This window comes from Microcaecilia unicolor, chromosome 2 (genome assembly GCF_901765095.1).
Source record: "Microcaecilia unicolor chromosome 2, aMicUni1.1, whole genome shotgun sequence".
In the NCBI taxonomy this organism is placed as follows: domain Eukaryota; kingdom Metazoa; phylum Chordata; class Amphibia; order Gymnophiona; family Siphonopidae; genus Microcaecilia; species Microcaecilia unicolor.
Genome location: NC_044032.1, coordinates 129,565,889 through 129,592,064, shown reverse-complemented (window position 1 = coordinate 129,592,064; position 26,176 = coordinate 129,565,889). Strand labels below are relative to the sequence as shown.

Below are 26,176 nucleotides of genomic sequence, written 5' to 3'. Positions count from 1 at the left end.
TTCTGGAGTTGTCCTCCGAAGAACCGTGGAGATTGGAGTGTTTTCCGACCCTCATCACACAGGACGAAGGGGTGCTTCTGCATCCCAACCTCCGGTCTCTGGCTCTCATGGCCTGGATGTTGAGAGCGTAGACTTTGCCTCCTTGGGTCTTTCTGAGGGTGTCTCCCGAGTCTTGCTTGCTTCCAGAAAAGATTCCACGAAGAGGTGTTATTCTTTCAAATGGAGGAGGTTTGCCGTCTGGTGTGACAGCAAGGCCCTAGATCCTCGTTCTTGTCCTACACAGACCCTGCTTGAATACCTTCTGCACTTGTCTGAGTCTGGTCTCAAGACCAACTCTGTAAGGGTTCACCTTAGTGCAATCAGTGCATACCATTACCGTGTGGAAGGTAAGCCGATCTCAGGACAGCCTTTAGTTGTTCGCTTCATGAGAGGTTTACTTTTGTCAAAGCCCTCTGTCAAGCCTCCTACAGTGTCATGGGATCTCAATGTCGTTCTCACCCAGCTGATGAAACCTCCTTTTGAGCCACTGAATTCATGCCATCTGAAGTACTTGACCTGGAAGGTCATTTTCTTGGTGGCAGTTACTTCAGCTCGTAGAGTCAGTGAGCTTCAGGCCCTGGTAGCCCAGGCCCCTTACACCAAATTTCATCATAACAGAGTAGTCCTCCGCACTCACCCTAAGTTCTTGCCAAAGGTTGTGTCAGAGTTCCATCTGAACCAGTCAATTGTCTTGCCAACATTCTTTCCCCGTCCTCATTCCTGCCCTGCTGAACGTCAGCTGCACACATTGGACTGCAAAAGAGCATTGGCCTTCTATCTGGAGCGGACACAGCCCAACAGACAGTCCGCCCAATTGTTTGTTTCTTTTGATCCCAACAGGATGGGAGTGGCTGTGTGGAAACGCACCATATCCAATTGGCTAGCAGATTGCATTTCCTTCACTTACGCCCAGGCTGGGCTGGCTCTTGAGGGTCATGTCACGGCTCATAATGTTAGAGCCATGGCAGCGTCGGTAGCCCACTTGAAGTCAGCCACTATTGAAGAGATTTGCAAAGCTGCGACGTGGTCATCTGTCCACATATTCACATCTCATTACTGCCTGCAGCAGGATACCCGACGCGACAGTCGGTTTGGGCAGTCAGTGCTTCAGAATCTGTTCGGGGTTTAGAATCCAACTCCACCCCCCCTAGGCCCATGTTTTTTCTGTTCCAGGCTACACTCTCAGTTAGTTGGTAAAATTGTTAGGTCAATCTCAGTTATGTCCTCGCCTTTGCGAGGTCCAATTGACCATGTTTGTTGTTTTGAGTGAGCCTGGGGGCTAGGGATACCCCATCAGTGAGAACAAGCAGCCTGCTTGTCCTCTGAGAAAGCGAATGCTACATACCTGTAGAAGGTATTCTCCGAGGACAGCAAGCTGATTGTTCTCACAAACCCGCCCGCCTCCCCTTTGGAGTTGTGTCTTCCCTTGCCTTTGTTTTGCTACATATGGGACTGACGAACACAAGCTGGTTCGGGCGGGAAGACGGCCGCGCATGCGCGGTGCGCATAGGCGCGCGAGGACTAGCAAAGGCCTTTGCTAGGAAAGTGTTCCGATTGGAGGGGCTGCCGTGGACGTCACCCATCAGTGAGAACAATCAGCCTGCTGTCCTCGGAGAATACCTTCCACAGGTATGTAGCATTCGCTTTATTGCAACTCACTTTACGCTGGCTGTAAAGAGCAAATGCTTAAAAAACTCCAGACAGCCCAGAATACAGCAGCCAGACTAATATTCGTCACACCAAAATACGAAAGCGCGAAACCCTTGCGGGAAAAATTACACTGGCTCCCACTAAAGGAATCACGTTCAAACTTTGCACCCTGGTCCACAAAATCATCCATGGTGACGCCCCAGCCTATATGTCAGACCTGATAGACCTACCACCCAGGAACGCAAAAAGATCCTCTCGCACATTCCTTAATTTACATCCTCCCAAATGCAAGGGTCTGAAATACAAATCAATGCATGCATCTACCTTTTCCTATACGAGCACGCAACTCTGGAACGCGCTGCCACGTAACCTGAAAACGGTCTATGAATTGACCAATTTCCGCAAACTATTGAAAACCTATCTCTTCGACAAGATATATCACAAAGATCAACATGTGTAACTGTATAGTCTTAAAACTTCCAGACTGTCTTATAATGTTTTATAATGTCTTTCTGCTCTAACGCCCTCATCTATTTCTCTACCATGTAACACAAAACCCTCTGTAAACCAAATGTATATTCAATGTTGTTTCCAGTATCCATGACGAAATGTAAGCCACATTGAGCCTGCAAAGAGGTGGGATAATGTGGGATACAAATGCCATAAAATAAATCTCTCTATATAAAAAGCAACACCAACGTTCTATGAAGCCTCCAGCCGGAAGTGTGAAGGGGGCGAGATATCCGGTTTCCCTATGAGTGTCTGCCCCGCCCTCTCTGTAACACAGTCAGTGAAGGAAAACAGCAGAGCACGAAATCAAATCGCTGGCTCTGTAACAGTGAAGGACTCAGAGGGGGGAGGGGAGAGAGGCCAGAGGGCAGGGACACACACAGTCCCACATGCACACAGAAGAAAACATTGCTAGCCCCCGTTTCATTTGCATCAGAAACGGGGCTTTTTTACTAGTAAATAAATAAACAGCAAAAACAGGCTCGAGCCACATAACCATCACAGATGGCCTTTTGCTGTGCCAGAGAGGAGATGTCAAAAGATCTCTTCAGGAGGCTTCCATTCTTCGATCCTGAAGATACTTTAATGTCGCAACGGGAATTGCCATTGTCTTGGTGACAGCTGTGACCACCGCATCCACTTTTGGTAGTTTGAAACTCTAGTTCCATCAAAAGAAACTGATAAAGGTGAGCCATAACTCTACCAATTTTTAGGACCACATCGAGAGAATGCCATTCGGCCTCCACCATTTCTTTGAGATCCTCATTATATTGGAAGGTCCTTTTTCTAGTTACCGTAGGCTCCTCATCTGACAAACGAGGCACCCATATAGCTTCAGTAATCAAAGAGGGGAGCTTCGGTCCATGGAAAATGTGAACTACAGGAGGGTCTTCCCCCGGAGGAACCTCTGAGCTCCCAGCCTTTAGGTAACCCTCTAAATTGGCTTTCTTATATAAAACCTCATCCAGAGGTGTCAAAGAATCCTCTGAAAACAACTCATCCAGATCCTGTTTTTCTGATGAGCACTGCCTCTTGGCCTCCTTTGAGCGCCTCCTAGTCTTTTGCAGCCACGGGCACCAGAGAAGAGGGGATCTGCAGGCCTGGTGCAACAATAATACAAATTTCATGGAAAAAGCAGAAGAAACCCCACCAGAATCGTGCCTGTGCAGCATCTGAGATTCTTCTGAAAGGGGCTGTGTAGAAGTTATGGCACTCAAATTTGCAGTGCTTTCCACCAGCATGTTCCCCTCAAAATCCCTCTGAGCCAGTCTGCTCTTATTCAGTTGACCAACTTTGGAACGTTGCCTAGAGTCCCCCACAACCTCAAAGCCGGCATCGCTGACTCAGCGTAAATGTAGCAAAGGCTGCTAGGCGCAGATACCTTGCACTGTACTGATCAAGAAGCTGCCATCTTTGCTCACTGGTCTCTATGGTGCTCATCAGAAACTTCCCACTGCTGAACAAAGGATAGCTCCTTCCCCAAATGAGAGTTAAGCTGCAGGGGAAGGTTCTTCCTGAGCACCTTTTCTGTAAGAGTATATTACACTTATGTCTTTCCTCCAATATATTTTTGGCTATATCCCTCTGCTACTGTGAGGCACTCAAGGAACGCCTCCCAGTACTTGGGGGCAAGGGACAAGGCAAGAAAAACTTCTGGAGGAGGTTTGGGGGAGGGACCTCTGGAGCAGGAAAACCGGGCACAGTTAGGCCTCTTACAATAACAACTATCTCCTGTTTTTTTTACATATGAGGCCAAAAGGGCGCACCTAAACTAGCCCAGATTTGACGAGGCCAGCATAGATACTCATCTACCAGATAAGTACTGGCAGGGTCTGGGCTGCATAGATGTTTATATTATGACATCACTCAGTAGTTCTCAGTTTTCCATCTTCTGGTAGGAGGGCACATACCCATTCATCGGCAGTGGTTTGGAGAGATAAGGAACAGGCAAAGTGCCATGAAACACACTAGCGCTGTTGCACATTAGCCTATTTTCACAAATTAATTGTTCGTTAAGTGCCTAACCTATCTTAGTAGAAGGGCCCCTTAATTTGTGCTGAAAGACTCTGGTAAGCAGGAAGTTGACAAATGGCACATTTCCTGTTTTCTCTGATGTGAGTGTGAGACGATGGAGAAAAAAAGACAAGAGAGGGGTCTGCAGTGCTGGCCAACAGTAGACCTTACCTTGCTATTCCATTTAGTTTGAGTTGAGTAGAGTAGCCCTGTTTTACCCTTTAATGTGAAGACTAAGAAGCAAAGGCCAGAGAAAAGTCACCTATCGAGGTTTCCAGCACTCCAAGAATAAATTAGATGGCTAAAATCACTTTGACAGAAAGATAGGGATATAAGAGTAGCCTATTGGTTAGAACAGCAGGTTGAGAACAAGGAAGCTGAGATTCAAATGCCACTGGTGCTCCTTGTGATCTTGTGCAAGTCACTTAACCCTTCACTGCTTAGGTACAAGCCTGATTTTAAGACAATTTGGTTTCTTCAGTAAAGAACCTTAGAATAGCACTACAATTTTAGTCCAGTTAGATATGCCGAAGCTTAACACACAAGATGTGGCTGTGATACTTTTCAATTGGATGTTTGCAACTTTGTTTCAAGAACAATGTTCTCTTGCTTGAGTCAATTCAGAATGGAATATGAATTGTAAAATTTCTTATTGCCAGAGACTTAGACTCTTCTTTGTCACTTTAGCTTGCCTGTCTGGCTAAGGAGCAGTCCCCATGCCTCTTGGATGATTCCAAGTGCACAGATTTAATAGAGAAAGGCAAGGGATCAAAGAGATTGCAGTCTCTTGAGAAGTCACCTGGAAGCACGGGTAAACCAGAGTCAGAAGAAATGACTGATGAGGAGAATGCTCTGCAATTAGCAGGAAAAGAGCATTTAAGGTATGGATCATAGATAGAACTCTCATTTATTTCTCACTCTTATTTTGTATTTTCCCTGATACATTTCTATTTTCTACATCTTCCTTGTCTCTTATGAAAGAACAGTTGCACTAGAATTGTAGAAGTGTCCATTATGCAGGCCATCTTGTAAGAATGTCTTGTAAATGGGAAATGAGAATTCATTCCTTGCAAGAGCTACTTCCAGTACCCTATGGAATTTATTCTAAAATGCTAGAATTTAAATACCAGTATTTGCTTGTAGCAGCATGAGCAAAGGCGGGCCTGGAGCCTTAATTAACCAGACAGCAGGTTAGAAGTGAAACAAAACAATTTATTTAGCTGCAGGAAAAGGGGTAATCTGTTCCTTTCACAGGTATGGAGAAATGAATATGCAAAAAGTCTGTCTTTGTTCTCAAAATTTCTCTCCCATGGCCTGCTCCTGCAGGGCCACGGCATGCACTAATCTGTCCTTCAAAAACAGCACAAACACCTTGACTCTTTCCTGGACTCCAAAATTCAACACAGTTGAGCCAGGCGTGGCTCTAAGTTCCAAAGTTAGTTTCAGCAGTGCTCCAAGATAAGCATAGCCTACCTGAGTAGAGCTGCTGTAGCTTACACGTGTGGTGGAGTGGAGGCATACTCTGGAGGGCTTCTCTTCTGTCATCTGGGCTTCCCTGACTGATCTGTGCTGAGGGTTTTTATCCTGCCACCACCACACTCTCTCTGCTCTAGTCCTACTCTTCTCTGCTCTGTGGCCTGCCTTTTAAGGTGGCTCTGTAACTGTAAAGGGAGTGCTGTTAAGGGGGAATGGTAAGTTCCTATAGACTCTCTTATGTTGCTATTTAACTGAGGCCATAATTTGTTAGCTATGGTGGTTTAAAAAAAAATAGTGCAGCAATTATAGTGAACACTGTTAAATTAATTAATATTTCTCTGTGATGTAATGGCCGATGGTTATTAGAAGATGTGTTCAAGTTTCATAGGGGTTGAGACTAGTTGAGATTTTTTTTTCTCACTTAGGTCTGATGAAGAACCTGACAGTACATGTCAAAGTAAAGGGGATGCCCTGAAGCCAGGACAGTTGAGAACAGATTGGTTCCAGAGACTAAAGCCTAACCTGGGCAGGGCATCTGGAAGGAAAGAAACTCCGGTGGCAGAGGTGACAACTGTGGAGGAGAAGCCTGAAGCTGAAAAAAGTGGTACATTGCTTAATGATGGCAATAACTGCAGCTCACTTCCCACCTCACATGTGAGTGCGCTTCAGCAGTTTGTTCATTACATGTCTTCCAAAACTTGTATGTTGTACAAAAGCTGCAAGAAATACATGAAAAATATATGAATTTATAGTAAAAGATATATGTAACAAAACATTACATAAGCTTGTACAAACATATCAAATATTTTTCATGCAAGAATGCTTTGTTTTAAAATTAAGATTGAACTTGTCCTGTAAGGGTGGGAAGAGCAAGATGGTGACTTGAGTTGACATGGATTTGTGAGCTCTTGGCTCTGCTGTTCCTCAGCTTGTCTAGCCAATATGAGAAAGTGCAAGGAAAGGTCTTGTATTGATGGGATCCTTGATCCTGATGGACAATGGACCATTGAAGCCTCTGTAGTCTTCATATCTGGAAGAAGTACTCCTCTGCTGGTGCACAGTGAGGCAGGACTTCCATAGAGTGTGAACGATGAATTCTCATTCTCCCTGGAGCATCGTAAGAATCCCTATGTACCCAGAACTGAGAAACTTGTAGAGGTACTGAGCTCCCTGGGATGCATTCAAGCACAAGAAAATGGGGTCAGAGCCCCCAGTGACCTTTAGAGGTGGCTCTGTGGGCTACTTCTTCTACTCTGCTGACTGTTTCTTTTTCCAGTGTCACTGTTCCCAAGGCTATTCAGTTACTGGGGGAACTGGTTACAGGACAATTCATGGAAGTTCCATCTCCCTTTGTTTCAGTTGCAGATATTTGGTGTATGGTTTTTCGTACAGATTTGTTGCTGTGAGGGTTTGTGGACCAGTTAATTAAGCATTGCGATACAAAAGCTTGATTTAATACCACCTTGGTGCTTCTGCCACTATGCACCTTCTTTGCAAAACAGGCTCATCTGGGATTTGAACCCAGTACCTTTTGCGCCAAAAGAGAGAATCATACTCCTAAACCAACACATGAGTTGTTTTTATTTTTCTCTCTCTCTCTCAAAAGACTGCTCTTACCTTTCAGGATCATGATAACAAAATGAGCTTTGTTGAAGGGAAATTATTAAAAATGGAACTTCACATTACACCCTTGTAGGAGTAAAAATATTAAGGATAATTTTTCTTGTACATAGGTGGAAAGCCTGGAGATTTTAATGAGGAGTAAAAATTTATGATTATTTTACTTTATGTAAAGATCTGCCTGTTTTTTCCATTTGTTTTGATTAGAAAATATTTTTTAAAAATTTTCAAATTGACAAATGTTGACTCCATTTGTATATAAAAATTTATATTATCTGTAGAGTACTTACAGCTAGTGAGGCTGAGAATGTCCTGAGAATGGTGGACTCATTACCAAGTTTAGATTTGTTGAGATACCCAGCAGGGCTGTTATTGCTCTTGCTAACTGCAGTAGATAAGGTGCAAAAATTACTATATTTTCAGGTGTTAGGGCTAATCAAACTGTGTAGAATTGTGCAATATCTTCTTGTTTTTAACTATCACAGTTCATGCTAGAGTTTTAACATTTTCTGTATTATATATAACATAGTTCATAGGTTAGCACCCATGTATTTTTTATCCCATTTAATTTTTTTCTCAAAAACCAAGGATCACTAGATCAACTTTGTATTTCCTTCTCTAAAAGCTATGAAAAGATCTAGGATATTCAATTAATCTCTTTTCATTTCAGGCTGTTTTCCTTGATAAAGATAGAAAACATGACGGCAGATAAAGGCCATATGACCCATCCAGTCTGCCCATCCTCTGTAACTCCTAACTCTTCCTTTTCCTAAGCGATCCCACATGCTTATCCCATGCCTTTTTAAATTCTGGGACAGTCCTCGACTCCACAACCTCCACCTGGAGGCCATTCCATGCCTCCACCACCCTTTTTGTGAAATAATACTTCCTTTGATTACTCCTAAGCCTATTCCTTCTTAACTTCCATCATATGCCTCCTCATTCCAGAACTCTCCTTCATTTGAAAAAGGCTCTCTTCCTGTACATAAATGTCCTTGAGATATTTAAATGTCTCTATCATGTCTCCTCTCTCCCTCCTCTCTTCCAGCATATACATGTTGAGGTTCATAAGCCTGTCCCTATAATTTTTGCGTTCAAGACCACTTACTAATTTTGTACCCGCCCTCTGGACCGACTCCATCCTGTTTATATCTTTCCATAGGTGCGGTCTCCAGAACTGCATGCAGTACCCCAAATGGGGCCTCACTAGAGACTTATACAGTGGCATTATCACCTCCTTTTTCCTGCTGGTCATGCCGCTCTTTATGCACCCAATCATCCTTCTGGCTTTGACTGTCGCTTTTCCTACCTGTTTGGAAGCTTTAAGGTCATCAGACACAATCACCCCCAAGTCCCGCTCTTCTTTCATACACTGAAGCACTTCGTCCCCTATACTGTACCGTTCCCTCAGATTCTTGCGACCCAAGTGCATGACCCTGCATTTTTGGGGATTAAACCTTAGTTGCCAAATATCGGTCCATTCCTCCAGCTTCGCTAGGTCCTTCCTGATGTCATTCATGCCCTCTAGGGTGTCCACCCTGTTGCAGAGCTTGGTATCATCCGCAAAGAGATAAGATGTTGAGATCTTTCTATTTTCTCCTTCAAGTTATTTTCAGTTTCGAAAACAAATTAAAACCTATTTATTTAGGAAATTTGTTCTGTAACAGTAAGTAGATTGGTTCAATTTTCTTTTGGAGTTTTAATTAGTGGTTTGATGATTGTACTTCCTGGAAATCTCCAGCTTCTTTTATAATGTGATCTGCCTTGAGCTTTGAGGTATTTGGCGGAATATAAACCATACTGTTAATGTTAATATATAGCCTGTGCATTGCAGCTGTTTTCAATCTTTTGACATTGGTTAAAATTGAATTTGGAAGTTTCTGGTAGGAAACAATTTTTCATCTGATGTATCAGAATCTGAAAATATATTGTACCATATTTTAGGTATTTGTGATTGTAGTGAAACAGTTCAATAGTATGCAGGTTTGTAACTAAGTTATCTATTGAGCGCTTCAAATATGTAATTTTCATCTTTGTATGAACATCTTTTACATTTGAGTCTGTTACTGTTTGTTGGATGTTATTAACTAGGCTTTACAACATGAAGGTGATGTACCCTTTTTGTCATCTATGAGCCCAGAAAAATATGAGTTGACAGATTCCGAGCAAGCAGGGCTGCCTTGTACGAGTTTGTGGTCAGAAAATATACAGCCACCTGCAAGACTGATAGAATCTAAGGATGAAATTGAACAGAGAGTGGAATCTCAGATGGACCATACTGTGGGAAAAACTATGGAAGTTTCTCCAAGGTAGGTTTCTAAACAATCCACCTTGTCAGTTGCTTCCAAAATCCTCTCTTCTTGAGTGTGGTAGAAATTGAAACTTTAGCAGTGCAGAACAAAACAGTCTTAAGAAGTGAATTCTAGAAGCTGTAGGTACCTTTTACATATATAAAGCCAGTAGATATGTATAAATTGCATGTGCAAGAGATTTTGGAAAAGATGCTACTTAAACATATGGGAGTAAGTTTTAACAGCTCACCTAGATAAGAAGTCCAAGTAGGTGCTTATGCTATTACTACTTCTTATCGTTGCTGTTGTGCTACTAGAAGTATACAGTGCTGTATACAAACGTGTAAAAATAGACTCTTATTGATACAGCTTAAAACCTATTCAAGATTGACAAACAGGACAATAAGGGGTTAGAGAGTTACTTTTTTTTTTTTTTGTTACATTTGTACCCCGCACTTTCCCACTCATGGCAGGCTCTATGCGGTGGGCAATGGAGGGTTAAGTGACTTGCCCAGAGTCACAAGGAGCTGCCTGTGCTGGGAATCGAACTCAGTTCCTCAGTTCCCCAGGACCAAAGTCCACCACCCTAACCACTAGGCCACTCCTCCACTCCTTTAATTAATACTGCCTATTTCTGTAGTGCTTCTAGATATGCACACTACTTTATACAAAACACATGTGAGACAGATCCTGCTTGATAGAACTTATAGTCTGATCAAGACAAGAGGACAGCTCTGTAAAGACAGCATAGGCACCTTATGTATCTTTATAAAATAGCCTCACAAAACGTTCAACAATCACAGCTAAAATGCACCTACAGACATTTACACCTGCTTGGGAGTAGGTGTAAATGTACGTCTACATACATGTTTTATAAACTGTACATGTACTTTTTAACTCTACTTATGCTCTTCCCAAACTACACTCCCAAACACACCTATAAGCAGGTCATGTAAAGGCACACTTATTTTTACATGTGCACCATGCTATAATTTTATTAAAACACTTTTCCATGGGTAAAACAGCATTTCTCCAAGGACCAGCAAGCCAGGTAATACTTACAGGTGGGTGACATCATCCACGTCACCCAGTGTGGAACGCTTTAATAGCATATCTAACATTTAGAACCACACACTAGTGTTCCCGCGTTGCATGAGCGAGTTCCTTTTTGCCCACCATGAGAGCGCGGGGCCAGCAGTCTTTTCTTACCCGCCATGAGGAGAGAACATACTGTTTGCAGCTGCTCACAGCTTCTGGTGCGTGAGCAACATTTTGAGCATTTTTTCATGCCTTCTTTTTGGGATTTTTATCCTACTTCATTTTCTTTTTCCATTTGTTTTTTTTTCCTCCCTTCCTGTATTGTTTTAATTAGATTTTTCCACAATTTTAGGTTTCCTTGATTTTTGTCACACTCTAGGCCCTCTTAGACCCGAGCTTTAGTTGGGAGTTTGTCCCTGTTTTTTTCTGATGCTTCACCCCTTTTTGTAGTCACCATCGAGTTGTTTGATTTGGCCACGGCTGTTTTTCCCTTTCATGTCAACGAAGGTTCCCAGTGACTTCAAGTGCTGTGCTTGGTGCAGTCAGACCATCTCTGGTATTCTTGGTGTCTCCAGTGTTTAGGGCCTGAACATTCTCCTTATAGCTGTCTTCTTTGCTTGCGTATGCAGTAAAGAACCTGGCTGTCCAGAGAGGCTCAGAGAGAGAAACTTTTGGCGCCCGGTCCAAATCGTCTACGTAGGTCCTTGCACCAGTATTGGGTGCATGTGTCCCTATGGCTGCCAGGCCCATATCTGACATGGGGAGTGGGCATGCATCGAGCAGGTCTCCACCTGCCTTGATACCGTCCACTGTGCCAAGGCCCTTAGGACCGGTCAGTATCGGTCATGACACCGAGTACACATGGGGATTTGATATTGTCCTCGTTGGCACTGAGCAGTAGCCAAGAAGCACAAGCATTGATTCCCCTCGACACATCGTGCCAGGATCACCAGGAACACACAGAGTTCTGGTCCCTGAGATGAATCAGTTCCGGGAGGAGTGTCCTCCTTCCATTGAGGAGGTGCTGATCCAGGGATCTCCATGCAGCCAGGACCACATACCCGCACTGACCCCAACAGTTCATTAAGCTGTCTCTGACCCGATGCGCCAGCTTTTCACGATATTGGGCCTCGATGAGCACATCCAGACCAGCCTCCAGGAGCATCTAGTGGGGATTCTCGAACAGAGTGCATCGGCATCTGGGGTGCTTGCGCCAGGCATTCCTCTCCCACTTGCCCCGTAAGGCCTTCAGCCTGTGGTGAGGTCTCTGACGCAGGTGTTTACAGCCAGCCATGTGGGCACCCCCTCAACATTGGTGGAGGAAGCTTTGCTGGAGTCGAGGGTGGAGTCTCCACCACAACATACTTTGTATTGTATCTGTGATACTTTGTACCATACTCTGTAAGCCGCACTGAACCTGCTATCGAGCGGGAAAGAGCAGGATATAAATGCCGTAAATAAAAATAAAAACACCCCTCCAGATAAGGACATAGTTCCTCTCTGTCTAGGTAGGCTCTGTCTTAGCCTTCCCATGTGGAGTTATTTGCCGACACTGATATGAAGCGCTCATGGGCGTCTGAGGAGGATCCACGGTACTTCTCAAAGGAGTCCTATGGTATCCCTTCTAACCCCTCTCCACCTGAAGAAAGGAGAAAGTCTCCACCTAAGAGGCTTTTGTCAGTTTGATGGCGGCTGCTGTCTCTATTCATTTGTAGACAGAAGGCGAGCCCAGGGCTGAACTATTGAAGGTCCTGGACGAGTCGTCTGCTAGAGACTGTGATGATCCTGCTTCACATGCATTCAGGTAAAGAACTGGGAGTCCCCTTGGTTGGTCTCTGTCCTCCCCAAGAAGATACACCATGTATCAGATCCAGAGTTTGACAGGCCACAGTTGCCTCAACATTCCCTGGTGGTAGAATCCGTGCTCAAAAGAGCCAGGAATTAATTTGACTTTGCATCAGCGCCCCCAGGCAGAGAAGCTTGGACCCTGGACTAGATGTATCAGGCATCAATGCTAATCTCCCGAATAGAGTCATACTAGCTGTACATGAGCCTTTACTTGCAGAACTTGGTGTTCGGTATGACTGATTTGGCAGACTCTAAATGGCAGATGACATTAAATGTGAGCAAGTGTAAAGTGATGCATGTGGGAAAGAGGAACCCGAATTATAGCTATGTAATGCAAGGTTCCACGTTAGGAGTCATTGACCAAGAAAGGGATAGCATCATTGTTGATGATACATTAAAACCCTCTGCTCAGTGTGCTGTGGCAGCTAAGAATGCAGATAGAATGTTAGGTATTATTAGAAAAGGAATGGAAAACAAAAGTGAGGACATTATAATGCCTTTGTATCGCTCCATGTTGCGACCGCACCTCGACTATTGTATTCAATTCTGGTCATTGCATCTCAAAAAAGATATACTGGAATTAGAAAAGGTACAGAGAAGTGCAATGAAAATGATAAAGGGAATGGGGTGACTTCTATATGAAGAAAGGCTGAAGCATTTAGGGCTCTTCAGCTTGGAGAAAAGATGGCTGAGGGGAGATAGGATAGAAGTCTATAAAATAATGAGTGGAGTGGAATGGGTAGACGTGAATCGTTTGTTTACTCTTTCCAAAAATACTAGGAATAGGAGGCACGCGATGAAGCTACAATGTAATAAATTTAATATGAATCGGAGAAAATTTTTCTTCACTCAGCGTGTAATTAAACTCTGGAATTTGTTGCCAGAGAATGTGGCAAAGGCGGTTAGCTTAGCAGGGTTTAAAAAAGGTCTGGACGGCTTCCTAAAGGAAAAGTCCATAGACCATTATTAAATTGACTTGGGAAAATCCACTGCTTATTTCTGGGATAAGCAGCATATAATGTATTGAACTTTTTCGGGATCTTGCTAGGTATTTATGACTTGGATTGGCCACTGTTGGAAACAGGATGCTGGGCTTGATAGACCTTTGGTCTGTCCCAGTGTGGCAATACTTATGTAGAGTCATACCAGCTCTACATGAGCCTTTACTTGCGGAACTTGGTGTTCAGTATGACTGATTTGGCAGACTCTTCTCTTGGAGCAGACCAAATCTCTTTGCCAGCTGGCCAAGCAACAGAAAGCGTGTCATACGTTTTTGTCCAGGGGCGCTTACAATACTTTTGATGTGGCATCCAGGATGTCTGTTAAGAGTATAACAGTGCACAGACTCTCATGGCTGTGTGTGTCTGACTTGGACCCAGCTGTCCAGTAGAGATTGGCAGATGCCACTTGCTGGGTGGCTAAGCTTTTTGGAGAGAAGGTGGAAGTGGATGCTGACCTCATAAAAAAGCATACTGATACCATTGATACTCTTTCCCAATGGATGCCTTCTGCACTCTCCTCATCCAGGAGGTTTTCAAGCAAGACAAAGAGAGCTCTCTAGTACTCTCAGAGGTGTAGGTACTCTCATCCTCACCAGCCTGAACAGGTTCAGCTCCAACGTGTTTGTTCTCATCAACAGCATACGCCTAAGGCCCAGCCAACACTCTGTCCAAAATGGGACAAGTTTTTGACTGGCTCCAGCAGAGCATAGCCACCATAACAGTGACGGTTCCAGACGACCTACTGGTTGAAGGGAGGCTGGGGTTTTTTTCCCCCCCAAAAGGTGGGGGTAACCTCCAAACCTTTGGGTTCTTCAAATAGTCTGTCATAGTTACATACTTTACTGGCGTCAGAGACCACCTAATTGCCTTCCGAGAGCATGTTCCTTCAGCTCTCAGCACTGGGAAGTATTTGCAGAGGAACTCTTCTCTTTTAAAGGCCCATGCGGTTAAGCCCATTCCACCAGGGGAGGAAGGGGATGATTTTATTTTAGGTACGTTCTTGTCTCAAAGAAAACAGGGGGATATGTCCCATCCTAGACCTAAGGGCTCTGAACAAATCCTGGTGAAAGAAAAGGTTAGGATGGTTTCCCTGGGCACCCTTCTGCCAATGATTCAGGCTCAGGATTGGCTATGCTCTCTGGACTTAAAGGATGCCTACACTCACATCTCGATTCTTCCAGGCCACAGGAAGTATCTCAGAGTTTGGGTGGGAACATGTCAATTCCAGTACCGCATGTTGACATTTGACCTCACATTGGCTCCCAGGGTTTTCACCAAGTGTCTAGTGGTAGTCCCAGCATCGCTATGCAGACTGGGAGTCCATGTGTTTCCCTGCCTGCACAATTGGTTGGTAAAGAGCATGTCAAAGTATGGTTCTCAGGAGTCCATGCGAAGAACTGTTCGGGTTCTGGAGCTACTAGGGTTTGATTTTAACTACCCCAAGTCCTATCTGCTCCCAGTTCAGAAATTGGAATTCATTGGAGCTCTGTTAGACACACATTAAGCGTGAGCCTTTCTCCCAGTGTTGAGGGTGGATGCTCTAGTCACATTAGCCACTCGTGTTAGAACCAGCCAGCAGGTCACAGCTTGGCAGCTGTTGAGGTTGCTAGGCTTCATGGCCTCCACAGTACATGTCACTCCCTTGACACGTCTACACATGGGAACCACCCAGTGGACTGTAGCTCCCAGTGGTGTCAGACGGATGTCATTCAAGTAACACCAGAGTTGGTCCAGTCCCTTCTCTGGTGGACAATCAGATCCAGTTTGACCATGGGACTTCCATTCCAAATTGCTCAGCTCCAGAAGTTGCTGACAATGGATGCATCCCACCTGAGGTGGGGAGCTCATTTGGATGGGCTTCACACCCAGGGTTCTTGGTCAATGAAGTAAACAGATCTTCAGATCAACCTCCTGGAGTTACTAGCGATCTGGAATGCTCTAGAGGCTTCCAGAAGTTGCTGACAATGGATGCATCCCACCTGGGGTGGGGAGCTCATTTGGATGGGCTTCACACCCAGGGTTCTTGGTCAATGAAATTAAATATGACCAAAACCGAGCTTCTCATTTCCCCCCCCCCCCCCCCCCAAACCCACCTCCCCGCTCCCCCCGTTTTCTATTTCTGTTGATGGCTCTCTCATTCTCCCTGTCTCCTCAGCTCGAAACCTTGGGGTCATCTTTGACTCTTCTCTCTCCTTCTCTGCTCATATCCAGCAGATTGCCAAGACCTGTCGTTTCTTTCTTTACAACATCCGTAAAATCCGCCCCTTTCTTTCCGAGCACTCTACCAAAACCCTCATCCACACCCTTGTCACCTCTCGTTTAGACTACTGCAATCTGCTTCTTGCTGGCCTCCCACTTAGTCACCTCTCCCCTCTCCAGTCGGTTCAAAACTCTGCTGCCCTTCTCATCTTCCGCCAGGGTCGCTTTACTCATACTACCCCTCTCCTCAAGACCCTTCACTGGCTCCCTATCCGTTTTCGCATCCTTTTCAAACTTCTTCTACTAACCTATAAATGTATTCACTCTGCTGCTCCCCAGTATCTCTCCACACTAGTCCTTCCCTACACCCCTTCCCGTGCACTCCGCTCCATGGATAAATCCTTCTTATCTGTTCCCTTCTCCACTACTGCCAACTCCAGACTTCGCGCCTTCTGTCTCGCTGCACCCTACGCCTGGAACAAACTTCCTGAGCCCCTACGTCTTGCCCCATCCTTGGCCACCTTTAAATGTAGACTGAAAGCCCACCTCTTTAACATTGCTTTTGACTCGTAACCACTTGTAACCAGTCGCCTCCACCTACCCTCCTCTCTTCCTTCCCGTTCACATTAATTGATTTGATTTGCTTACTTTATTTATTTTTTGTCTATTAGATTGTAAGCTCTTTGAGCAGGGACTGTCTTTCTTCTATGTTTGTGCAGCGCTGCGTACGCCTTGTAGCGCTGTAGAAATGCTAAATAGTAGTAGTAGTAATGAACGAAAAAGATCTTCAGATCAACCTCCTGGTGTTACTAGCGATCTGGAATGCTCTAGAGGCTTTCAGAGATCGGACGATCAACCAAATTGTGTGCATTCAAGTGGACAATCAGGTTGCAATGTAGAATGTAGTACACCAACAAGCAGGGGGATACCTGATCATACCCTCTGTATCAGGAGGCTCGGGGGATGTGGCAGTGGGCCGTCCAGAATAGGATAGTTCTCAGAGCCACATATCTGGTGGGCAAATCCAACAGGGTCTGAGCAAGCTAGGCTGATTATTAAGGGTCACGTCAAGGCTGATAATATCAATGCCATGACTGCATCAGTAACCCACCTGAGGTCATCCTACTACATAGTCTTCAGCCCACACATTCACATCTCACTATTGGCTTGACCAAGATACCCGACACAATGGTCGGTTTGGGCAGGCGGTTCTGCAGAATTTGTTTGGGACTAGAATCCAACTCCACCCTCCTAGGCCCATTTTATTCTGTTCCAGGCTGCACTCTCACACAGTTTGTATATGGTTTCATGTTGATTAGTATTTTGAACTTACCATTGCGAGTTCCAATTATCCTACTGTTGTTTTCAGTGAGCCTGGTACCTAGTGATTCCCAGCTGGCCTGCTTGTCCTCTGAGAAAACAAAAGTACTTACCTGTAGCAGGTATTCTCTGAGAACAGCAAGCCAATAATTCTCATGCATCTTCACACTTACCCCTGGAATTGCTTTTGCATTGCTATTATACAGTACTGCTGGTTTTGTTCTCTCTCGGTGGGTGGGAAAGCACGCATGCACAGCGGGAACGCTGCCATGTGGCTCTTAAAATTATATATGCTATTAAAGTGTTCCGCACTGGGCGACATGGATGACGTCACCCACATGTGAGAATTAATGGCCTGCTGTCCTCAGAGAATACCTGCTACAGTTAAGTGTCTTCACTTTACCTGCAGAAGAAACTTAATAAAATTAGCCCCATAGATGGCAGCATGCAGAAATGTAAAGGGGTCATGTTCTAGGCAGTCCTTTGCAGTATATGTACGTTGCCATATCATATAATACCAATAAACACATACAATTGCACTTTCGCATCAAGGTTTACACCTTCTTTGAGTCACGGTAAGTAACTGACTAATTTCTTGTTCGAACCTATGGTTTGGAAGAATGGTTCGGAGGGAAATTGTGCTCATCTCTTCCATTCAAAAAGCTCTTAGCAAAAATTTTGAGTTCAGGAGGAGAATTTCCTAATCAGCACCTCTGAATGCAGGTTCATTGAATCTACCATTTACACATATAGGCTGTAAAATTGTGTCTTGTGCATATTTATATATACATATACGTCCACTAGTGATGCCATCTTTTGTTGAAACTTTAAAAACTAGAATTTGCTGTTGTGCACAGTACACAGGTCAGGTAAAAGCAGATGAAGCTTTCTCTCTGCCTATCTTACGTGTGCATAATAACTGGGATAATTTTATAAAAGCCCTTTTTCTTGGGTAGCACAGGATTTACACACAAAAAAATGTTAATTTTAAGAGGCTGATATTCGGCGAGTGAACTGCTTAGCTAGATGAAATTACCTAGATAAGTCCAACTAAACATATAGATAAACTTATCTAGATAAGTCTACTATTGCATATATATGGATAGAGTTTTCAAAATAACATTACAGTGAGTCTCAATTATCCGACGTGAACTGGACAAGTGGTCAGATCATTGAAAAGTCGGATAATATAGAAAAAGTGGATGAGGGATATGAGAGGCATTCTAAATGTATGTTTCAAAAGAAGAAGCAGTAACAAGAGTTGACAAACTTATTGTGCCCAAGAATCTTACCTAGCACTGCTGCCTATTAACTAAATGCAGCACCAGGAAAGAGAAGCAGAAACCAGCGCACATCTAAGTGACGATGTGGTGACGTAGTATCCTGGGTAGATTGGATAAGCGAGAGACTACTATATATGGATAATTTTTGAACAGTCTTGCAGCCCAAATCAGACTTATCTAATTAATTTTAACTAGATTGTTCTGTCTATCAGCACTGTCTGGTTAAAGTATAACCACAGCCCATGAATGCCTTATTTTGTCCTGGCATTGGATTCCCTAAACAAAATGTATCCATTTAATTGGGGCTGGGAGTAGGGGGGAAATTTCAACCAATTAGCTGGATAGCTCTTTTGACTGTTGATGTCTAAGTTTAAAGAAAAAGCTATTTATTCATTTATCACATTTGTACCCCACAATTTTCCCACATGTTTGCAGGTTCAATGTGGCTTACAAGAAACCAAAAGGCTATTGCCAATCCAGTAGTTACAGTGGGGGAAATAAGTATTTGATCCCTTGCTGATTTTGTAAGTTTGCCCACTGACAAAGACATGAGCAGCCCATAATTGAAGGGTAGGTTATTGGTAACAGTGAGAGATAGCACATCACAAATTAAATCCGGAAAATCACATTGTGGAAAGTATATGAATTTATTTGCATTCTGCAGAGGGAAATAAGTATTTAATCCCTCTGGCAAACAAGACCTAATACTTGGTGGCAAAACCCTTGTTGGCAAGCACAGCGGTCAGACGTCTTCTGTAGTTGATGATGAGGTTTGCACACATGTCAGGAGGAATTTTGGTCCACTCCTCTTTGCAGATCATCTCTAAATCATTAAGAGTTCTGGGCTGTCGCTTGGCAACTCGCAGCTTCAGCTCCCTCCATAAGTTTTCAATGGGATTAAGGTCTGGTGACTGGCTAGGCCACTCCATGACCCTAATGTGCTTCTTCCTGAGCCACTCCTTTGTTGCCTTGGCTGTATGTTTTGGGTCATTGTCGTGCTGGAAGACCCAGCCACGACCCATTTTTAAGGCCCTGGCGGAGGGAAGGAGGTTGTCACTCAGAATTGTACGGTACATGGCCCCATCCATTCTCCCATTGATGCGGTGAAGTAGTCCTGTGCCCTTAGCAGAGAAACACCCCCAAAACATAACATTTCCACCTCCATGCTTGACAGTGGGGACGGTGTTCTTTGGGTCATAGGCAGCATTTCTCTTCCTCCAAACACGGCGAGTTGAGTTCATGCCAAAGAGCTCAATTTTTGTCTCATCTGACCACAGCACCTTCTCCCAATCACTCTCGGCATCATCCAGGTGTTCACTGGCAAACTTCAGACGGGCCGTCACATGTGCCTTCCGGAGCAGGGGGACCTTGCGGGCACTGCAGGATTGCAATCCGTTATGTCGTAATGTGTTACCAATGGTTTTCGTGGTGACAGTGGTCCCAGCTGCCTTGAGATCATTGACAAGTTCCCCCCTTGTAGTTGTAGGCTGATTTCTAACCTTCCTCATGATCAAGGATACCCCACGAGGTGAGATTTTGCGTGGAGCCCCAGATCTTTGTCAATTGACAGTCATTTTGTACTTCTTCCATTTTCTTACTATGGCACCAACAGTTGTCTCCTTCTCGCCCAGCGTCTTACTGATGGTTTTGTAGCCCATTCCAGCCTTGTGCAGGTGTATGATCTTGTCCCTGACATCCTTAGACAGCTCCTTGCTCTTGGCCATTTTGTAGAGGTTAGAGTCTGACTGATTCACTGAGTCTGTGGACAGGTGTCTTTCATACAGGTGACCATTGCCGACAGCTGTCTGTCATGCAGGTAACGAGTTGATTTGGAGCATCTACCTGGTCTGTAGGGGCCAGATCTCTTACTGGTTGGTGGGGGATCAAATACTTATTTCCCTCTGCAGAATGCAAATAAATTCATATACTTTCCACAATGTGATTTTCCGGATTTAATTTGTGATGTGCTATCTCTCACTGTTACCAATAACCTACCCTTCAATTATGGGCTGCTCATGTCTTTGTCAGTGGGCAAACTTACAAAATCAGCAAGGGATCAAATACTTATTTCCCCCACTGTATATAAATACAATAGATTGTAGTAGTCAGCAAGGAATGAAACACTAGGGGGTGAAGGGAAAGTGGATAAAGGTAAGAGAATCCAAAATGGTCCATTTATATGTTGTTTTGCAGGACTTTAGGTTTTATATTGGATCATGGGGGTAGGCCTTCCGGAACAGGTTGGTCTTGAGTAATTTCCTAAAGTTGAGATGGTTTTGAATAGATTTGACAGCTTTTGGCAACGCATTCCATGGTTGGGTGCTGATGAAGGAAAAGGAGGAAGCGTAAGTGAATTTATATTTCAGAATACATTGGATATCTCTTATGTCTTGTTTTGAATAGGATTTTCAAATACAAAATTCTACCTTGAGAAAATGCTGTGCAGCTTGAGTCCATAACAAGTAGTATGTCTTTATGGTTGTATTGATTCTGTTCACTTCTTGTTTAATGTTATGCACACTTTGAAGTGGCATCCTGTGTAAGATAGTAATTTGTTGTTCAGTACACGATGAGAATTACCCAAATGTGTCATTTTTCCAAATCTAGTGAGGAGCCCAGTCCTCAAGCAGTAAGTAAGCTGTCGGCTCTAAAACCAGCACCTCTACGAAGGGGCCGATTTCAGAAACCAAAGCCTAATTTGGTAAGAGCAGCTGAAAGGAAAGGAACAGCAGTGGGAGAGAAAGGAGCTATAGAGGAGACGACTGAAGCAGGGACAACAGTGAAACATGTGGACGATGGCTGCCGCTCAGATCGTACTGTGGATGTGAGTGATGCTAGTTTAAAAAGAAAAAGAAAGCCATAGGACAGAATGTATACATGAGGCTAATGATAAGCATAATGTAATAAAGTGTGCTAAACGTTAGCATATTTTTCCTTTACTACCACACTTAAAAAAAAGAACAAATTCTTTGTGATCTCAGATAGTCCAGTCAGCCATGAAGCTACTGAAGTACTGATACAGTAGGCTAATACTATGCAAATAGTTTGCTTAACTTTACTATGATTTATTTAATTTAATATAATATACTGCCTTTACATTTTTAACTATGGTGTGGCATGGGCATTTTGTAAAAATACCATCTTGGAAGCCCAGACCAGATGCATTTCAGTATTTACGAAGGTGGAAAGAAGAGCAAATGACACCTAGCATAGTTATTTGGAGCCCAAAGAACATCCTTCAAAGAACGGAAAAAGGACCCGAATGAAGAAAATAAGAAGCAACATAAGCACTGGCAAATTAGATGCAAAGCATGGATAAAGTAGGCTAAAAGTAGCAACTTTTTTCAGGTACATCAGAAGCAGAAAGCCTGTGAGAGAATCTGGGGGACCATTAGATCATGAAGGAACAAAAGGGGCATTCAGGGAGGACAAGGCCATAGCTGAGAGTCTGAATTAATTCTTTTCTTCAGTCTTTACAGAAGATGTAAGAGATCTACCTGTACCAGAAATTACAGACCAGTAAGCCTGACAAAATAGGGGAAACTATTATAAATAATAAAATTATGGAACATACAGATAAATATGGTTTAATGGGACAGAGCTAGCATGGATTCAGCCAAGGGAAGTCTTGGCTCACCAATTTGCTTCATTTCTTTGAAAGCATGAATTAACATGTTGATAAAGGTGATCTGATTGATGTACTATATCTAGATTTTCAGAAAGCTTTTGACAAAGTTCCTTATGAAAGACTCTAGAGGAAACTGGAGAGTCATGGGGTAGGAGGATACTGTTCTATTTTGGATTAAAAACTGGTTAAAAGATAAAAACAGAGAGTAGGGTTAAATGGTCAGTATTCTCAATGGAGAAGGGTAGATAGTGGGGTTCCCCAGTAGTCTGTGCTGGGACCACTGCTTTTTAACATATTTATAAATGATCTAGAGATGGGAGTAGCTAGTGAATTAATTAAATTTGCTGATGACACATTTAATGTGAGCAAGTGCAAAGTGATGCATGTGAGAAAGAAGAACCCGAACTATAATTAAGTGATGCAGGGTTCCATATTAAGAGTCACCAACCAGGAAATGTTAGGTATTGTTAGGAAAGAAATGGAAATCAAAAATGAGGACATTATAATGCCTTTGTATCGCTCCATGGTGTGACTGCACCTCGAATACTGTATGCAATTCTGATCACTGCATCTCAAAAAAAGATATAGAATTAGAAAAGGTACAGAGAAGGGCGATAAAGAGGATGGGATGACTTCCCTATGAGGAAAGACTAAAGCAGCTAGAGTTTTTCAGATTGGAGAAAACACTGCTGAGGGGAGATATGATAGAGGTCTTTAAAATGAGTGGAGTGGAATAGAATGGGTGGACGTGAATCACTTGTATACTCTTTCAAAAATAGTAGGACTAGGGAGCACGCAATGAAGTTACAAAGTAGTAAATTTAAACAAATCGGAGAAAATAATTCTTCACTCATCGTGCAATTAAACTCAGGAATTTGACAGAGAATGCGGTAAAAGCAGTTAGTTTAGCAAGGTTTAAAAAAGGTTTGGATAGCTTCCTAAAAGAAGTCCATAAGCAATTTAAAAAAAAGATGGACTTGGGGGGAAAATCCACTGCTTATTTCTAAGATAAGCATCATAAAATATATTGTACTGTTGTGGTATCCTGCCAGGTACTTGTAACCTGGATTGACCACTGTTGGAATCAGGATGCCTGGCTTGATTGACCTTCAGTCTGTCCCAGTATGGCAACACTTATGGATTAGGAATTGGTTATTGGACAAAAAATAGAGGGTAGGGTTAAATGGCCATTTTTCTCAATTTGGGGGGGGGGGGGGGGGTGAATAATGGAGTTCCACAGGGATCTGTGCTTGGACCAGTGCTATTTAACATATTTATAAATGATCTGGAAATTGGAATGACAAGTGAGGTGATTAAATTTGCAGATGACACAAAACTATTTAAGGTTGTTAAAACACATGCGGACTGTGAAAAATTGCAGGAAGACCTTAGGAAATTGGATATTTTCTTGCATTGGAAGTAATTCCATGTTCAGGTCCTTGCATTTCCTTGCATTATCATGGAAAGTGCACTCAAATGGGTGCACTCTTTAGCACATATTGTAGGTATGCTATAACACTCGTTACTTTGGAAACATTTTGCATATCAAAATTGTGTGCTTAATGCAGAAGAAATAAGGAATGTTTGGCACACTTTATTGCATATGCCTTAGACTATTCTGTTTTGCTAGCTAAACATTAACAGCACGGGCAGTGCTAGAGGTATTTATATTACTCTTTCTGAATCTAGAGGCTTGAAGAACTGGCTGAAGCACATTTTATCCATAGATGCTTGTACGCACCTGCACACATATACACATATTACTAGGAGCCAGAGAAATTGGCTTTTTTTTTTTTTTCAATTTTGGCACTTAAAGTTTACTCACTATTTTGTTATGTCTTTTTTTTCTCGTGGTGGAAGGGGCTTATTTTTTGTTTATTTTTATGCTTCTTTGATCTTCGTGTCCCCGTTCTCTTCCACCCCCAATTACTCTCCTCCCTCTTCTCGCTTTCCTTTTTTTCTTTCCCTACATTTTTTCTTTCTTATCCTTCTCATTTCCTCCCTCCTATCCACTGCAGTCCTCCGATCCTTACCCATCTTTGCCCATCCTTCCAGTGTTCTTCCTCCCCTTCCTTCTATGGACTTTCTCTCACCTTCCCTCTTCTTCCTCCATACCCTTTCAGGCTCACTTCAGTATAGATGCTAAATTTTAGGTGCTTTAGAAACCTAAGACATGGTATTTTTCCAGTCCTGTTTTGAATATTAAGAGCATTACTTTTATTTTCTTCACATCTTGAAATAATATACAACACAGTGTTTACTATCTGTTTGCTTTGCTGCATGTAATTCATAATTAATTTTCCTGTCTTATTAATATTGTACTCAATATTTTCATTGCATTATTTTCTTCAGTTATAAAATAATTTTTTGCCTGCTATAATCATGTTTCTGTAAGAGCATTTGTGGCATGTTTTCAGGATGCTGCCAAATGTGAGGAAGTCCTGGCATCTCCGAGTGCAAAGACTGTTGATTCTGAGCAAGTGACTTTGACACCTTCAACTCCCAAGCCTTTCAGTTATGCTACTGTGGAGGATCGTGAGTTCGCAGAAGATTCTCTCTCTGCAGATGCACAAGAAAAGAATGTTGAAGCAGTTCGGTATGGGTTGGTTTGTGGGGGGAGTTGGTATTTTTTTGTTTGGGTTTTTATTTCCTATTTTAAGAACATGGAAAGAAGTTCATTAATCTTTAAAGAAAACTTTTTTTGTTGAAGCTATTCCAGGATACCAGGTAGGGATGACAATCAAGCTCATTTTCAAAGCACTTAGCCTCCCAAAGTTCCATAGAAACCTATGGAACTTAGCCTCCCAAAGTGCTTTGAAAATATGCCTGTATGTCATCAAAATCTCTTGTAAAGCAATATGTTATGCAAAAAAATCTTACTTTTCCAAATTGATATCTGCTCATAAACCTCACCCTCACACTGTACAACCTTTTTTTAGTAAGTTGACCATATCGAACTGCCTATCCCCACTTCTCAATATAAAGAATTATCCAATTCTCTTGCCTCTTATTTTTCTAAAAAAGTTAAATTATTGTGAGAATCTTTATTTTATATCATTCATTGTCACACTTAGATTTCTTGTCTTTCTCATAAATGGTGTGTGTTTAACAAAGCGATAAGTTTTCTGTGTTTAAAGCCCTTTCTATTATAAGGAATGCTTTTATAATAGCTGATTATTAACTGTCCATTCCTTATAGAGCCCAAATGAATTTCAGTTTCCGTTTTGTTTATGGCACTGAAACCAACCTAGAATCCTTTTTCTGCCTGATTTAGGTTTTGGCTGAAAGGTTGTTTTAATTTTTGGCCATGTTTTGGTTTCAGCTGAAAATGACCTTGTGTTTTCAATGGAAGCAGAAAAGTTGTGCTTTGTCCCATTTGACTCCCTCCGTCCCCTCGTTCACCCTCCCACCCACCCACCCATAGGTGTCCCTGAGCTTATCTTACAAACCCTGGTGGTTGAGGGGTGTAGTTGGGGCAAGAGCAATTCCCAGTTACTTCAGCCCATTCTAGCTCTGCTCCCAAAATGGCTGCTGTGACTAGGCATCGCTCCGGTCCTGCCCTGCAAGTAATGCAGTTATGATCTTGTATAATTGTTTATATGGTAAACAACAGTGCTGCAAATAAATGCTTTTGATACAAAATTTTAGCAGGAATTAAGGTAAATTTGGGATGATGAGCTCCTTAGGAATTAATCTTTCTGTGGAGTTAAGTCATCAGTTGTCACTCTGTGGCACAGTGTCACCCACTGTAAAAGCACCATGGCTTTTAGTTTTTCGTTGGCTGCAGTCCATGTGTAGAAGGTATTTTGCTTGGAGGTAAAAATACGGTCTTTCATTATTTAAATTATGCTGTGGCTTGGATACTGTGGGTTTAGCAGAGGAATGCAGACTGCAACCCTGATAATCCCAGCAGCCCTCATTGGTTCACATTCACACAGCCAATCTTGAGTTTTTATTTTCGGCTTCAGCCGAAACCAGGTGATGAGTTTTGGCTGCAGTTTCAGTTTTGGCCAAAAGCTTTCAGACGGTTTTGGTTTTGACCAGAACTGAAAAAAGCAGTTCTGGTCAGCCTCTAATTCCTTATCTAGTGAAGTAGACCACCTTTTGTTACTTGTGTCCCTGATCAGCACTAGCCTTATTTCTGGTGCATTTCTCTCAGATTGGAAAAATGCCTTAATCACACAATGCTTAAACATTCTGTACTTGATCTTTCAGACCTGGCAAATTACTAACCAGTTTCCAATCTCATATTCCTCTGTA

At 42.9% G+C, this 26,176-nt stretch overlaps 1 protein-coding gene across 5 annotated transcripts in view; it reads left to right on the top strand.

Moving 5' to 3' along the window:
- The window catches only part of BDP1 (B double prime 1, subunit of RNA polymerase III transcription initiation factor IIIB), a 330,901-nt gene that overhangs the window by 196,158 nt on the left and 108,567 nt on the right, over window positions 1-26,176 (top strand). For all 5 annotated transcript variants that reach the window (XM_030193306.1, XM_030193305.1, XM_030193308.1 and 2 more), the window contains 5 exons: window positions 4,900-5,093; window positions 6,114-6,342; window positions 9,400-9,617; window positions 20,896-21,112; window positions 24,334-24,512. In XM_030193306.1, coding sequence (XP_030049166.1) covers window positions 4,900-5,093; window positions 6,114-6,342; window positions 9,400-9,617; window positions 20,896-21,112; window positions 24,334-24,512 — 1,037 coding nt within the window. The remainder of the gene's footprint in view (window positions 1-4,899; window positions 5,094-6,113; window positions 6,343-9,399; window positions 9,618-20,895; window positions 21,113-24,333; window positions 24,513-26,176) is intronic.